General features: G+C 47.0%; 2 protein-coding genes and 1 long non-coding RNA gene across 3 annotated transcripts; 1 reads left to right on the forward strand and 2 right to left on the reverse strand.

The window, feature by feature from the left end:
• Positions 1-1,522: 1,522 nt before the first annotated feature.
• LOC123105966 (uncharacterized) lies at positions 1,523-4,272 on the reverse strand. Its single transcript, XR_006451119.1, has 4 exons — positions 3,628-4,272; positions 2,377-3,256; positions 2,044-2,287; positions 1,523-1,705 (listed from the first exon to the last, which is right to left on the reverse strand). It is a non-coding gene; the product is annotated as an uncharacterized lncRNA (long non-coding RNA).
• A 611-nt stretch (positions 4,273-4,883) lies between these two features.
• Positions 4,884-7,501, forward strand: LOC123105965 (uncharacterized). Its single transcript, XM_044528145.1, has 4 exons — positions 4,884-5,275; positions 5,440-5,743; positions 6,195-6,833; positions 6,912-7,501. Exons 1-4 carry the CDS (start codon positions 5,013-5,015, stop codon positions 7,275-7,277), a joined length of 1,572 nt encoding a protein of 523 aa, XP_044384080.1. The 5' UTR covers positions 4,884-5,012; the 3' UTR covers positions 7,278-7,501.
• Positions 7,502-7,658: 157 nt separating this feature from the next.
• On the reverse strand, positions 7,659-10,676 carry LOC123108396 (putative disease resistance protein RGA1). Its single transcript, XM_044530191.1, has 2 exons — positions 10,470-10,676; positions 7,659-10,182 (listed from the first exon to the last, which is right to left on the reverse strand). The coding sequence occupies exon 2, from the start codon at positions 9,281-9,283 to the stop codon at positions 8,555-8,557; it is 729 nt and encodes a 242-aa protein (XP_044386126.1). The 5' UTR covers positions 9,284-10,182; positions 10,470-10,676; the 3' UTR covers positions 7,659-8,554.
• Positions 10,677-15,177: the final 4,501 nt, after the last annotated feature.

Consider the following 15,177-nt stretch of genomic DNA (forward strand, 5'->3'; position numbering starts at 1 on the left):
GTGTCGCGCGTAGTACCGCTTCTTCTAGGGATGCGCCTTTTTCGTGTCGAGTTTCGTGGTAGTAGAGCGGTAGTACCTCTTATAAGCGGTAAGCGGTACTACCTCTCCACCCGAGCGGTAGTACCTCTTATATGCGGTAAGCGGTACTACCTCTCCACCCGAGCGGTAGTACCTCTTATAAGCAGTAAGCGGTACTACCTCTCCCTAGAGCGGTACTACCTCTCTGGCAGATTTTTAGCTCATGTTTTTCTCTCTCGTTGGGGTGTTTTGACCGTGCTAAGCGGTAGTACCGCTCGTGGAGTGGTAGTACCGCTCGTGTGCGGGCTGAGCACATAACGGTTGGTTTCGGGAGGCCCTATAAAATGGGGTCTTCTTCCCCGATGAACCTCATCCTTTGAGCTCGTGTTCTTCCCTCATTGTTGACCTTCTTTGAGCTTGCTAACTCTCAATCCCTCCATGGATTCTTGCTAGTTTTTGAGGGAAAAGAGAGACGAGATCTAGATCCACGTTTCCACCAATCACTTTCTCCTCTAGGTGAGGGGAACCCCTTGGATCTAGATCTTGGAGTTCTTGGTGTTCTCCTTCTTGTTCTTCCTCTCATTTTCCTCCCTAGCATTAGTTGCTTCGGTGGGATTTGAGAGAGAAGGACTTGGGCACCCCATGTGCCCTTGCCATTGCATTTGGTGCATCGGTTTGAGTTCTCCACGTGATACATGGAAGTTACAAGTTGAGAAGCTTATTACTCTTGGGTGCTTGGTACCTTTGAGCTTGTTCCTCTTGGGTGCTTGGGCGCCCTAGATGGTTGGTGGTGTTCGGAGCTCAATCATTGTGGTGTAAAGCTCCGGGCAAGCGTCGGGGTCTCCAATTAGGTTGTGGAGATCGCCTCGAGCAATTTGACGGGTAACGGTGACCGCCCCCAAGGGTTGCCAAAGTGTACGGGTTCGGTGACCGCCCCCAAGGGTTGCCATTTGTACGGGTTCGGTGACCGCCTTCAAGGGTCCCTTAGTGGAATCACGACATCTTGCATTGTGCGAGGGCGTGAGGAGATTACGGTGGCCCTAGTGGCTTCTTGGGGAACATTGTGCCTCCACACCGCTCCAAACGGAGATTAGCATCCGCAAGGGTGTGAACTTCGGGATACATCATCGTCTCCGCGTGCCTCGGTTATCTCTTACCCGAGCCCTTTACTTATGCACTTTACTTTGTGATAGCCATATTGTTTCTTGTCATATATCTTGCTATCACATAGTTGTTTATCTTGCTTAGTATAAGTTGTTGGTGCACATAGGTGAGCCTAGTTGTTGTAGGTTTTGTGTTTGACAAATTAACCGCTAGGTTTATTCCGCATTTGTTCAAGCCTAAACCGTAATTATTTTAAAGCGCCTATTCACCCCCCCTCTAGGCGACATCCATGATCTTTCACTCTCTCCTTCCAACTTCGTCTCCTCACTCTCGTGTGTAGTCTAAATTTACTTACTCAAGGAAGAAACTTAGGGTCAAAAGGAAAAAAATTGGAGTCTTAGATGGCAGAACTCTGACGGGATAATAACCAAGAATGGTTCCACCGAGCATTAGAGCTGCTCTTGTAGAACCTGCAGAAAAATACAGAATTTCAGCCTGCAAGAATGGCTCCACCAAGCATCAGAACTTCCAAGATCAACTACATCAGGACCTCCACTGAGCACCAGAGCTGCTCTTGTACAACCTGCAGAAAAATACAGAATTTCAGGCTGCAAGAATGGCTCCACCAAGCATCAGAACTTCCAAGATCAACTGATGAGGGGTACTTTCGTGTGATATTTATTATTTAGTACAAGCTTTAACTAACTACCGAAGCACCCCAAAGAAATACCTCCAATCCAAGCACACACTTCCAAGATCTTTTTATACAAAACAAAATTTCTGACCATACAATCGACATGCAGTTCACTGTTAATTAATTACATGGCTTGTCACAACTCTAAGAGGAAAGATGGACCCTTAGAATCAAGAGAGAAGTAAAATTTGCTGATGAACAATTCACAAAAAGAATAAAAACATTACCGGCATTCATCAGAAGACCGCTTTCTATCTTCTGATCCAAATTCCAGTTTTGACTTTCCTAAATCAAGTCGACCAATTGCTAAATATACAACAAAGAGCATACATATGGTATCATAAAGACAGTCGCAATACCGATTACATGTGGTTAATCCAAGTAAACAACATTACATATTTGATGTTCTTCCCATGCTTCCTGTTCAGCAAAAGGATTCATTTTATCTTTGGCCTTAGGATCTCTGCTTGTCTAGCAAATTTAAAAAAAATAATATGTTTAAACAAGTTTAGAGGAAATTACATAGAGTCTCATATTGTCATGTAGAAGGACATATGTACCTGTATCGCCGCATTGCTACTGAGAATCTCTATTCTTGATTAACACCTTCACCCATGTCATAAGCTTCAGGCATTTTGCACCAAAAAATATGTGATCGACGAACTGAAGAAATTGGCATCAAGAGATCATAGTGTCATCAATATTCTCAAGAGGTGGGGGCATACCTCAGCAACATCAACATGCTCCTTAACATGATCATTAATCTGCCTCTTGTATCCGCACACATAAACCGTTAAATGCCCTAGATGTACGCCACCATAACCATAACTGCATCCACCTACATGAAACGGAACACATTGACTACTCCTCAACATCCACTCATTAAGAATTCAAGGGATATTGAAACTTCAAAATGGGTTTCAACTTGATGAAAGACCACAATAGTGCATCTGAACATTGACTATTATTTTATCATAAAAATTAGGACTAAAAGCTAAACCAGATTTTAACGGTCAGCTAGTATCACACCAAATCATGTTACCGAATAGCAGATCTGAAAAAGAAATAGAAATCACGGGTTAGGTTGATCCTTCTGGAAAAGTTGTGAATTAAAATGAAAATGAACATCTAAGCGAAAGATATTGCCCTGGTTTGTGCTCCAGAAAGGCTCTTGTCATTGTGGGATGGATGGCAAGAATGGTGTTGCTACGTGTGTAATGCTGAAAGAAGAAAAGGAGCAAGGATGTACAATCATCTCTGTCTTTCACTTGTCACCGCGATCTCTCTTGCACAGCTGCTGAAGACGGAGGATGAGTTGTGTGGGCCGGCCGTGGAGTGGAGGACGCGGTTGGCCTTGATGAGCCTCGCCTTCTTGTCCAACTCGTACATGACCTTGCTGCCCTTGGGAATCTTGCGGCGGTGCCATCATGTGGTTCATGGCTGAATACAGAAAATTATTAACAACATTTTTGTTTGCCATCGGCGTCAAATGGCACAGATTACAATGGACTACTAACAATTGTTCAACAATTTCTTCCAACCACAGTCAAATCTTCATGGATACCAAATTCCTTGTGACATGGAAAAGTACATCAATCACATGGAGGCCTAATTGTGTCGGTACTAAAAACAAATAAAGAGAAACAGGAGCATCACGTACGTGTGGGGAACATCAATCAAGTTGCTTGCCTGTATGCTTACGATCTAGAGCTTTGCATGTACGTGCGTTTGGCTCTGTTGAATCGATCTAGCATACTAAAAACTACAAATAGATCGTCTACTTACACATCACGCAGGATTTAATGGCGTACCTGATCCCTGCTGTATGAGTGTGTTGTTGCTTCGCCCCTACGGTCAGGCTGCTGAAGCCGAGGCGCGATCTAGCACAGTGGGGGGCTGGCCCCGAGCAGCGACCCGACGCGTCCATGGGTGGAGAGCCTGGCAGTGATGGCGGTTCCCTCCATCATCACAGCCTAGGGACGTGGCCACAGCCGACGCGATCATCAGTGATGGCGAGGCGGACGAGTCTGGCAGCGCTCACCTCACATGCTCCAGTGCCAGCATGACCAGGCCATGGTTAAACCCTAGCAGCCCGGATCGCCTCTCAATCGCCGCTAGCATAACACCATGACGTGGTGGACGCCGCCTTGGTCCAGCGAGAATTCAGGATCCTGGACGTGATCCGCGGCGGGTCCTAAACGGGGATGGTCCGATGGAGGGCGGTGGCTTTGATGTGCGGGGCGACGACGAAGGGATGGATCCGCGGCGGAGCGATGGAACGGCGGCGGCGAATGGATGAAGCGGCGGCGGCGAAGGGGTGGATCTGGGGCGATGGATGGAGGGCGGCGTCTCACGACTGCTGCTCGAGTCGTGCGTGTACGTAGGGACGATAGGGACGAATGATGGCGACGGGCAAGTGCATCGACGATTCGGGTGCGAGGGTTTCAGTTGGGAATAGTACGATTAGGTTAATTTTCGTAGGTTAACCGTCGTAGATTTTTAGGATGATTTTCTGTCGTCGAACCGTAGTGTTTCATAACGGGCCTCGTGGTAGCATGCCGTTTTTTTTGATCGGTCTGGAGGGAGGAAGGAGGGATCGCTGGGTAGCAGGAGGTGGGATGGAGGACGAAAATTAACCGTCTCTGGTGGGACGAAAATTGACCGGCGAAGATTACCACCTGCTCCATTAGAAATAGAGATATATACCCATAGATCCCAAACTCATGCTCTTTCGAAGGCGTGAGAGGCATCCGGTGGCAGGAATCAACCATCAGCAGCTTACTCTCCCTAAGGTTGACGACGCTGTCGCAGAGGTTGGAGAGGCAACCGGGGGATGAAGTCGCGCCTGCTGTGCAGAACTGGACTGCGGAGAGCGGGAGAGTTAGGAAGCTGAGAAGGACGTCGACCAAGTCGGAGCCCGCGTCGGCAAACAGCACGCGGTTCCGATTCCTGTCCACAGCCAGCTTGATCTTGATGCTGGCCATAGGTGCAGTAGCCACACTGACGTCGACCAAGAGACGAAGACGAAGAGTAATGCGCGAGGGAATTTGGAGAAGTAACGGTGGTCCCGGAACTCGAAGAGGCCGGGGCAAAAACTCTTGGGACTCTACAAACCGTCTCGTATTCCTTTGGTTTGGTTGAGCAAACGGCCGCCATACCCATACCATACGTGCCATCGCTCCTATCTCAGCCGGCTATGGCCGCCATCAAGATCAAGCTCGTCGTGGACAGGTCGTCTAACCGCGTCCTGCTCGCCGATGCCGGCTCCGACTTCGTCGACGTCATCCTCGGCTTCCTCATGCTCCCCCTATCTGCCGTCCAGCTCGCCGCAGGATCGTCCTCGCCGGGCTGCCTGGCAAACCTCTGCGGCAGCGTCGACCGCCTCCGCGACGCCCAACTGTTGAAGGTTGACGCCTGCCATGGCACGCTTCACAGGCCAACGCACAAGGACGAATTCGGGTCTGTATCTCATTCTTTTTCTTCGTCTTATATACCGGTTGCACTACATGCGACCAATTTACATCTAGGATTTCTTCAGATTATCACAAGATTGATATTGCTGTCTGTCTATTGCATTGGTTATATTATATGCATGCATGAGAATTCTTCTTATACGTGTGCAGGTGCCATCGTTCTCTCTGCTCAGCGTGTACTTCTTCCGTGGAAAAACATATTGGCCAACAGCGACACCGCCGAAGTTGCACGCAATGCTGGGAGATCGCCATGGCTAGGCTGGTGCATGTGTACAACCAAACACCACGCAAAGAGGTGTTCTCCAACTGGAAAGAACGTTTTGTGATCAGCGACGACTTGGTGATCAAACATGCGTCGACGAGCAATGTGGTGTCTTTTCTAAGGGGGCTCGGCGCAGATTTTGGAATCAGAGATGGCTACGAGGAGGTGGACGTCGACGTTGGATGGACCGAGGTAAACATAATTCTTTTGTTAATTCTCCAGAATTTCCAACATACTAGTAAATACTAGAGCAAATGCATGGGCGGTAACTGAACTTGCCACAAAAAACTCACTGCGAAATTTCCAACATAGTAAAAACTCAAGGAACGGAGGGAGTAAAATACATTGGCAGTGACAAGAATGTGATCAAACTGAGTTTTCGTCACAAGTTTAATCACCGTCGATGCATTTTATTCTAAATACTATAAGCCGAAGATTGCTCTTTTAGAAGGTGTGTAACTTAACTGAAATGTTTGTGAAATAGTAATAGTAGTTTATATGAAGCCATGAAGTGATTTTGAGATAAGGACTGAGAATGGTTGGAAGTGGCACGATTCAGACAGCTGATCCAAACTGAATTTGCTTGGCCTGATGCTTACCAGCTACCTATCACTAATGGTTGAATTCTTTTCATAAATTTCAGGTGGTTTCCTTGCTCAAGACCTGCATCTCATCCACCACAATATTCACCGACGTGTTTCTCGCGAAAGGAAATGGTCAAGCTGTTCGCACAGTTTTGGCAAAAAGATCATTACTCGCGGAGCTCTTACCCACGATTCCCAAGCCTTCATATCAAGAAACCGGCGATCCTACAGTTTTTGGATCTCATCCACAGGTCCTCATCAAGCTTTTCTACGACAGGAAGGACAGGAAGGTCATGTATGCAGAGTGCAAGCACGAGTTCGTAGACCTGCTCCTCAGCTTCCTGACCTACCCCATGGGATGCATCGTGAAGAACCTGGCCGACACCTCTCATCTGTGCGGCAGTTTCAACAATCTTTGCAGGAGCATTGTCGGTCTAGACAGGGCTGGATTCTTGACAGGCCCCTGCTTTCGTGACATAAAGAGGCTGCTGGACCCAAGCCTTGACCCGTTCAAGATAGGCCGCTCCTTCGGGAAAGATAAAAGATCATGCCATTCGTGCCATCCTGAGTTTGTCAGGAATCACACATATGTGGTTGACAATGACCTTCGTATGTATCAGGCTTCTGCAGTGTCGGTGCTGAAGCACTGGCACAAGAGAGACCTGGTGGAGATGGACATTGCTATCAGCAAACAAGAGGCAAGTCTAGTATAGTACATGCCCTAACAGTTGTTTTATAGTTCTTTCTGAATAATAATGTGTCGCAATCTGTTACAGGCTGTTGCGCTACTGCGAGCGGTGGTCAATTCGAAGACTGCGCTCACGGATGCGTTCAAGGGGAGGTTTATGCAGGAAGCACAACAGTTGCCACCTTTGCCGCCTTTGGAAAGAAGAATGGGTTCGCCCTCCGTGGAGAAGATGCAGATCTTTGTCAGGATCTTTGCAGGTGAGACAATCACACTTGACGTGGCAAGCTCTGACACGGTCGCTGCCGTCAGGAGTAAGATCCAGGCGAGGAAGAAGCTAACGGACTCTTGTGGGTTAGTATACGGTGGCAAATGCCTGCAGGATCCATGGACCCTGGCTGATTGTGGTATTCACAGGGAGGCCACAATCCATGCTGAGTTTTTCCACCGTGGTTAGCTAGCTAGAGATCACCAGGCTTGCTTGTCACGACGTCCCACGTAAGCCCGCGTCCTTCATTGGACAAGTATTTTGGGACGGAAGGAGTATTAACTAAGTATGTTTGCTGTCATCAGCATAGACTAGTAGCTCGGTTAGCGGGATGCGACTCCACATTCATACTTACCGAGAATAAGAGTGATAAGATTTAACAATGAGAATCTGGATATCAATAACAGAAAACCCATGAGATCATATAATTATTCTTTTCAGTGGAAGAAAAAGATCACTCTGTTTTTGTAGTTACATAGAGGCTTGGCACTATGTTGTGAGCTAGTAGTTTCAACAGTAAATGAAGGAATCATTAGCGTCATAGGGTGGCATCGCAGTGTACGGTGCTTATAACAATCAAACAAACGGGCGCAACTTGTTACACTCTGAAGAAACTTGGCCAAGGGGCATAATAAAAGAAATGTATGTCTCGATAGCATACCTTATTTTTCAGTTATACAACATAGCAGAAAATAGCAGCACAAGAGTATAGACGACTTACATGAGCAAAACTAAACATGTCTAATACCATTCATCAGAGGGCGCTTCCTCTTCACCGCTCTAGCTTGCAGCTCTCGAATCTCATAAGTTTGGATGTAGGTATGGTAGGGCGGTATCCGAGACTTCCATAGAAGGACCTTAAATGTCCCCCCTTGAGGCCTGGCGATTCCACACAAAACATCTACGGCCATTATCTTGGGAACTTCCTCTTCAGAACAGCATGTCTGATTAGTACCAAGAACAAGAACATCTTCAGTAGTTCTACCCATTCGTTGAAGATACACAGGTTTATTCCCACTGAGAAGTTCACACGGATGCACCCCAAACTTACAGAGCTGCTTCTGCATGCACCCTCGTCGGAATGCCAGAACCTTGCACCAGAAATCGATGTTAAAATTGGCTCTCAATACACATGCAGTGATGCTTGCTTCAGCGAGATTATACATCAATTTTGCTATCTCCATTGCCAAATACACAAGCCTCGGGTGCATCTTGGGATCTGTACTTCCAAATGTAATCACCTTGAAAAAATACCAGAATGCCTCATCAGACAGATGCTTCAGTACTAGAGTCTGTGTTGTTCCAAGCTTTGTGATCTTGTCAGACCGGCTTGTGATAATGATTTTACTACCACCTGTAGTGCTCTGTCGGCAAAGAGAGCACAGGTTTTCCCACAGATCTTCATCAAGATCCCCAACTATGTCGATGATGATCAGCAATCTCTCATTATTCTCATATCTTGCTGCTCATCTGCCTCTCAAAGCGGCTACGTCTTCAGCTCTGAAATTATCATGCCTGAAAAAAATAATCTGGGGGAAACGATCATGTACTCTTTCGTCTTCGCAGATATGACCGACAAGAGTGCTCTTTCCAACATTCTCTGGACCAACAATTGGGAGCACATCGAAGCTACCAGTGCAAGATTGTGTGCACAGAAGGAAGTTCATAACTACTTCTGTCTCCCTCTGGCGGGCAAACATGCACTTGTCCAGCAAGAGATGCATGCTGTAAGGCTGACGATGCAAGCGAGGATATGTTGTCAGGAACCTCACCATCTCACTGGCATCAAGAATCATGGATCTCAAACCGTCGAGGGCCTCTTCAAGCGCTTCTGATGTTTTCTTGCTGTTGCCGCTGGAGAGACAGAGCCATTGTGCATAACGAAATTTGGACACGACCCCAGATTGACTCACAGCCTGAATATTCTCCTCTTCTTGGTATGCTTGGCATCTGAAGGTGTCGAGCACATAGTAGCCTTGGTACATGGCATACCTCAGCATGCTAAGCTGCTGGAGCATTCCATGGTTTGTGATGTGCCGCCCCATGGCCTCGTCGATGATGACCTGCCCCCCGAGTAGAATCCTCTCTAAGCCAGCCTCCACGGCCTCCGCCGGTGGCTTGGAGTATTTGTTGATGATGGAACTCATGGATCTTGATATGAGTTCACCCATCAACGCAGAAATGAAAATCTCCATTTGCGGGGACTAGGGGGGCTTGTACCTCGGGAATGAACGCTGAGCTTGGAAGTTGAATAGTTCATGTCTCTGCAAACTCCTTTTATGCTCTGCCCCTGCCTCCATGGTCATTGTTGGTTATCAAAGTCATGGTTCCTGGTCAAAAAAGGAGGGATCGATTTGGGACTAGGGGGACTTGTATCCTCAGGAATGAACACTGGTTAGCAAAGTCAACCTTGCTGGTCAATAGTAAAACGTTTTACCACAGAAAATGGCCAGTGCTCCACTCACTAGAATTGGATCGATTCCATGCACCCCATCCGTTGTATCGGGTTGCAACTTTTGTTGCTTTATCACATAGACATGACTGGTTCCTAATGGCAGGTACAACACTAGATCTCTTGGGCCATTGTTGACGAGCCATCGCCACACAGATCTGACTAACTCTTGGATCTTTGTTGGCGGACCATCACCATGTATCTTTCTATGAGACAGACTTGACTGAGAACCAACTGTCCGGTCGTTGTTGCTGAAGCATCACCACATATTTTTCGCTGCATCAATCAAACAGACTTGACTGAGAACCAACCCTTGGTTCTTTGCTGCCAACACTTCATTATCATCTGAACCTAGTATTCAACTAGCCCGAACTTGAACAGCAGTTCGGAGCATAGCGTATCTGTCAAGGAGAGACTTGGCATGCACTGACCAAGTCCTACTACAGTTTCAGTCTGCAGAAATTTCTTTGTGTCCAAAGGAGCCCCAAAGCGCATATTTAGTTCTCAAAGAAGCTAAAGGGTATATATACGGTTCGAATACGATATTTGTATCGTGATATTGATGGAGTGGATACTTTTTTCTCTCCGAATGAGCCATAACTGAAACCTGAGAAAATTCAACCGACCTCCCTCGAAACCAATCTGTATAAAACAAAACAAAACAAAACAAAAATGAGTCTATGAATCATTTATTCAGTTAACATTGAAATAAAACTGTTGACAGAAATTGGAATCGCCCCTGCTAGTGCTCGGCGCCTCGTCTTAAAGCTGTTGAGCTGATACCTGCTAGCCTGCTGCCATGGGCCTTAAAAACCCTAACTTATAATTTGATTAAAATCAATCCGGGTTTCACAAATTTGATCCGCAAACCACTTGTTCAGCTAATGAGATTGAGATAAGTCGGAAAGACAGAGAGATCGAGAGCAAACCTGTTGAAAGGAAACGGGATCTCTCGCCTTAGTTGTTGAGCTGCATCTAGCCTGCCACCACGGTGAGGGTGGAGGGCGAGTGGCGGCGGACGAGTGCACCGGCGAGCCGACGGCTGCGGGGCCAGGCGTACGGCGTCGGGCGGCGGTGCTGCCTCCTCTCATCCTCTGCTGTTGCTCCCACAATTTCTTCCTCACTCTGATTCTGAGCAGCTTTTTTTTTAGCAAATATGCAGAGGAGCTCTCGCACAAATTGGTCCAGAGCTCGTCTGGAGCCTGGAGGCCTTCTGAATTACTGGGCTGCTGCATTTCCATCTTCATATGGGCCACTGGCCAGCTGGATGACTGGGCTGCTTACTCTCACAGACAGGAACGTTTGGTCTATGGTGTACACACATCCTATATTTTGGCCAATAAATATATACATCCTACATGGAGAAACAATTTAGTAATTAAATGAAAAATCCAAAAATTCTGAAAATGTTTCTGAAATATTGAACCTCCATTGTACCTGTAAAAAAATCCCAGCAAAATAAAAAAAACGTTGTAATCTTTTCAAAAACAAATCAGCCAAAATAGCATGAATAGGGACCTATGATAGCAATAATTTTTTCCCTAAAGTCAATTCTAGAATTTTATTCGTGAAAATTTATATACTAGTGCAAAAAGGTTTATTCTAAAAAACCTCTATTTTTTGATATTTTTTAATTATTAATTGTTTCCCCGTATCAGGTGTATATACACCTAGGAACCAAAGGGTATTTCCCTTACTCTCAGCTGCTATTTTCTGCTAGTTGTTACATGGGAACATAGGTAAAATCGTGTGGTGAGCGCGCCGTTACACAGGACTTGCTACACGGAGCCCCTTTTTAAAAAATATAAGTTATTTAAAAGTTCCAAAAAAATTTCTACAAATACATATACATGTTCTTCAAGTATGTGTAAAGTTTTATTAACTAATGCGATTATTTGCAGTCTACACAAAATACCTAGTCCAAATACAACAAAGAAAAAGCTCAATTTTATCTAGGTATTTATCTTTTCTTTTGTATCACATATGAACATATATGTTCATGAATTTTTCTACGTGCATCTTCATATTGTTCCTGAGTGATCGTATGGCGATTTTTTCTACTACATTTCCCAACACCATAAGTTGCACTATGTTGTGATCCAAATTCATATATAAGTATAAAGAGTAACTTCTGACAGAGTGAAGCAGAGTTTGAAGTTAACCCATATTGACTCGCCCCATGCCAGGGAGTGTCGGCGCAGACTTTTTTTTTTTAATATTGCAGAGCGAAAGGCGATACGTGTACACACACTTTATGCCTACTAAATCGTGTGTGGAAGTTTAAATATCACACACCGTCTTTTTTTTGGTAATTGTGTGAACTATATCGCACGCAATACAACTCAATGCAATGTATGCGATGTTGTTAATTATCGCACACGGTGGTGGAATTCAACCAATCTGTCTGAAAATAGCAATAGCAGACGATAGTAGTTTTGAAATGTGTGGGAAGAACACTTACATTGGTCACACAACGGTTGGGTTGACTTGTGTAAGTCAGCTAGATGGAAATGCCGTGATGGCTTACACTAGTATTGCTCAGTTTATATACATCAAGTACAGGTTCAGTTACAGCTCAAGCGATGGTGGATAATTAAGAGAAAGGTCTCTAGACCTTCCACATTCTAGCACTAAGCTATAATGATCATAATAGGCAGCACTAACTGAATCCAAAGGATGCCTTGCTTAACATTCCCCCGCAATCTTAACTTGTGCTAAGGTTTAGATTGGAACGTAATCGAGTAAGCATAACCTTAGTGAGAGGCTTGGTGAATGCATCAGCTACTTGATCTGCTGAAGAAATAAATTTGACCTCCAAAGCACCCATGGCTACCTTCTCTCTCACAAAATGAAAATCAACTTCGATGTGTTTCGTGCGGGCATGGAACACCGGGTTCGCCGTGAGATATGTTGCGCCGAGGTTGTCACACCACAAGACGGGCGCACGAGGCTGAGGAACACGTAGTTCCTTTAATAATGATTGTATCCAGGTTGCTTCAGCCGTACCATTTGCCAAAGCTTTGTATTCCGCTTCTGTCGATGATCTAGACACGGTCGGCTGCTTGCGTGCACTCCATGAAATAAGATTCGGACCGAAGAAAATTGCGAACCCGCCAGTAGAACGCCTATCATCGCTACAGCCAGCCCAATCCGCATCCGTGAACACACTCAATAGAGTTGAAGGCGAGCGCCGAATATTTAAGCCGGTCGACACCGTCCCTTTCACAAACCGAAGTATTCTCTTCACTGCTTCCCAATGAATATCAGTCGGACAGGACAAGTACTGGCACACCTTATTAACGGCGAATGAGAGATCAGGCCGTGTTAAGGTCAAGTATTGGAGAGCGCCAACCGTGCTTCTGTAACGAAAAGCTTCATCTTCGGACAGTCGATGACCAGATTCCCGACTAAGCTTCTCATGAGTGCACATCGGTGTTGAGACTGGTTTGCAATTTGCCATGTCTGTACGCTGTAAAAGATCAAGAGCATACTTCTTCTGATTAAGAGTGATTCCCCCGGAATTGCGAAGCACCTCAATGCCCAGAAAATAATGAAGAGAGCCAAGATCTTTCACAGGAAATGTGACGGAGAGGTGCTGAAGAAGTCGTGTCATGGCCGATGATGAAGAACTCACAATGACTATATCATCAACATAAACCAGCATGTATATGGTGACACCACCGCATGCAAAAATGAACAAAGATGTGTCAGCTGCTGAAGGATAGAAACCCAGCTGCTGAAGATGTTCACTCAGTCGGGCGTACCAGGCACGAGGGGACTGTTTCAGGCCATATAAAGCTTTATGCAACTTGCACACATAATCTGGACGCGAGGGATCCTGGAAGCCGGGTGGCTGCTGCATATAAGCTTCTTCAATGAGAATACCATGCAGGAATGCATTGCTAATGTCAACCTGACGAAGCTGCCATCCATGGGAAACTGCAGGAGAGAGCACGAGTCGCACGGTTGCAGGCTTAACCACAGGTGAGAAGGTGTCGAAGTAGTCAATTCCGTACTGCTGTGTGAAGCCGCGTGCGACTAGACGAGCTTTGAACTTGTCGAGAGAACCATCAGACTTGTGCTTCACCTTGAAAATCCATTTGCATCCAATAACATTTTTTCCGGGCGGCCGTGGAACTAAAGTCCATGTCTTGTTCTGCTGAAGAGCGGAGAACTCGGCCTCCATGGCGGGGCGCCATTGTTCATCCTGGAGTGCGTCGCGGTACGTGCGTGGCTCGGCATGAAAGGCCCGACGCCGAGGATCATAGCGCACGGTGCCATCCGTGGGTACCAGCGTCTTCACGACGTTATTTCGGAGACGCGTTATCATCGGATGTGAAGTACCTGTGGCAGGAGCAGCTGGCGGACGCTGCTCCAGAGTTGGAGCAGCAGGAGGCTCCTGTTCGCTCGGCGAAGTCGGAGACGCTAGGGACGCCGCGCCAGGAGAGCTCGTGTCTGGGCCAGGCGAGGTGCAAGACTCGGCTGTAGACGAGGCTGGAGTCTGCGACCCGCTCGGAAGGACGGGGGACGTCGGAGCTGGCCCGTCTACATGGCGACGATGCGGTGTGCATGGCGACATAGAGCCAGAGGACGTCGAGTCGCTGGAACCTGCATGCACATCAGAAGGACTTGACGACGCATTAGAAAGCAAGGTTAAATCATATCTCTGTTGGGTTTCGTAGTAATTTCAAAAATTTCCTACGCGCACACAGGATCATGTGATGCATAGCAACGAGGGGAGAGTGTTGTCTACGTACCCAACGCAGACCGACTGCGGAAGCGATGACACGACGTAGAGGAAGTAGTCGTACGTCTTCACGATCCAACCGATCAAGCACCAAAACTACGGCACCTCCGAGTTCGAGCACACGTTCAGCCCGATGACGATCCCCGGACTCCGATCCAGCAAAGTGTCGGGGAAGAGTTTCGTCAGCACGACGGCGTGGTGACGATCTTGATGAACTACAGCAGCAGGGCTTCGCCTAAACTCCGCTACAGTACTATCGAGGTATATGGTGGCAGGGGGCACCGCACACGGCTAAGGAATAGATCACGTGGATCAACTTGTGTCTATGGGGTGCCCCCTGCCCCTGTATATAAAGGATGGAGGAGGAGGAGGCCGGCCAAGGCAAAGGTGCGGCCAGGATAGGGAGTCCTACTAGGACTCCAAGTCCTAGTAAGAGTCCACCAAGAGGGGAGGAAGGGAGAAGGAATAGGAGGAGAAGGAGAGGTGGCCGGCCCCCTTTTCCCTAGTCCAAATCGGACTAGAGGGGAGGGGGGGCGCAGCCTTTTTCTCCTCTTCCCACTAAAGCCCATCAAGGCCCAATACTCTTCCCCGTATTCCCGTAACCCCCCGGTACTCCGGAAAATACCCGAATCACTCGGAACCTTTCCGAACTCCGAATATAGTCGTCCAATATATCGATCTTTACGTCTCGACCATTTCGAGACTCCTCGTCATGTCCCCGATCTCATCCGGGACTCCGAACTCCTTCGGTACATCAAAACTCATAAACTCATAATATAATTGTCATCGAAACCTTAAGCGTGCGGACCCTACGGGTTCGAGAACAATGTAGACATGACCAAGACACGTTTCCGGTCAATAACCAATAGCGGGACCTGGATGCCCATATT

Source organism: Triticum aestivum, chromosome 5A, assembly GCF_018294505.1.
Source record: "Triticum aestivum cultivar Chinese Spring chromosome 5A, IWGSC CS RefSeq v2.1, whole genome shotgun sequence".
Classification (NCBI taxonomy): domain Eukaryota; kingdom Viridiplantae; phylum Streptophyta; class Magnoliopsida; order Poales; family Poaceae; genus Triticum; species Triticum aestivum.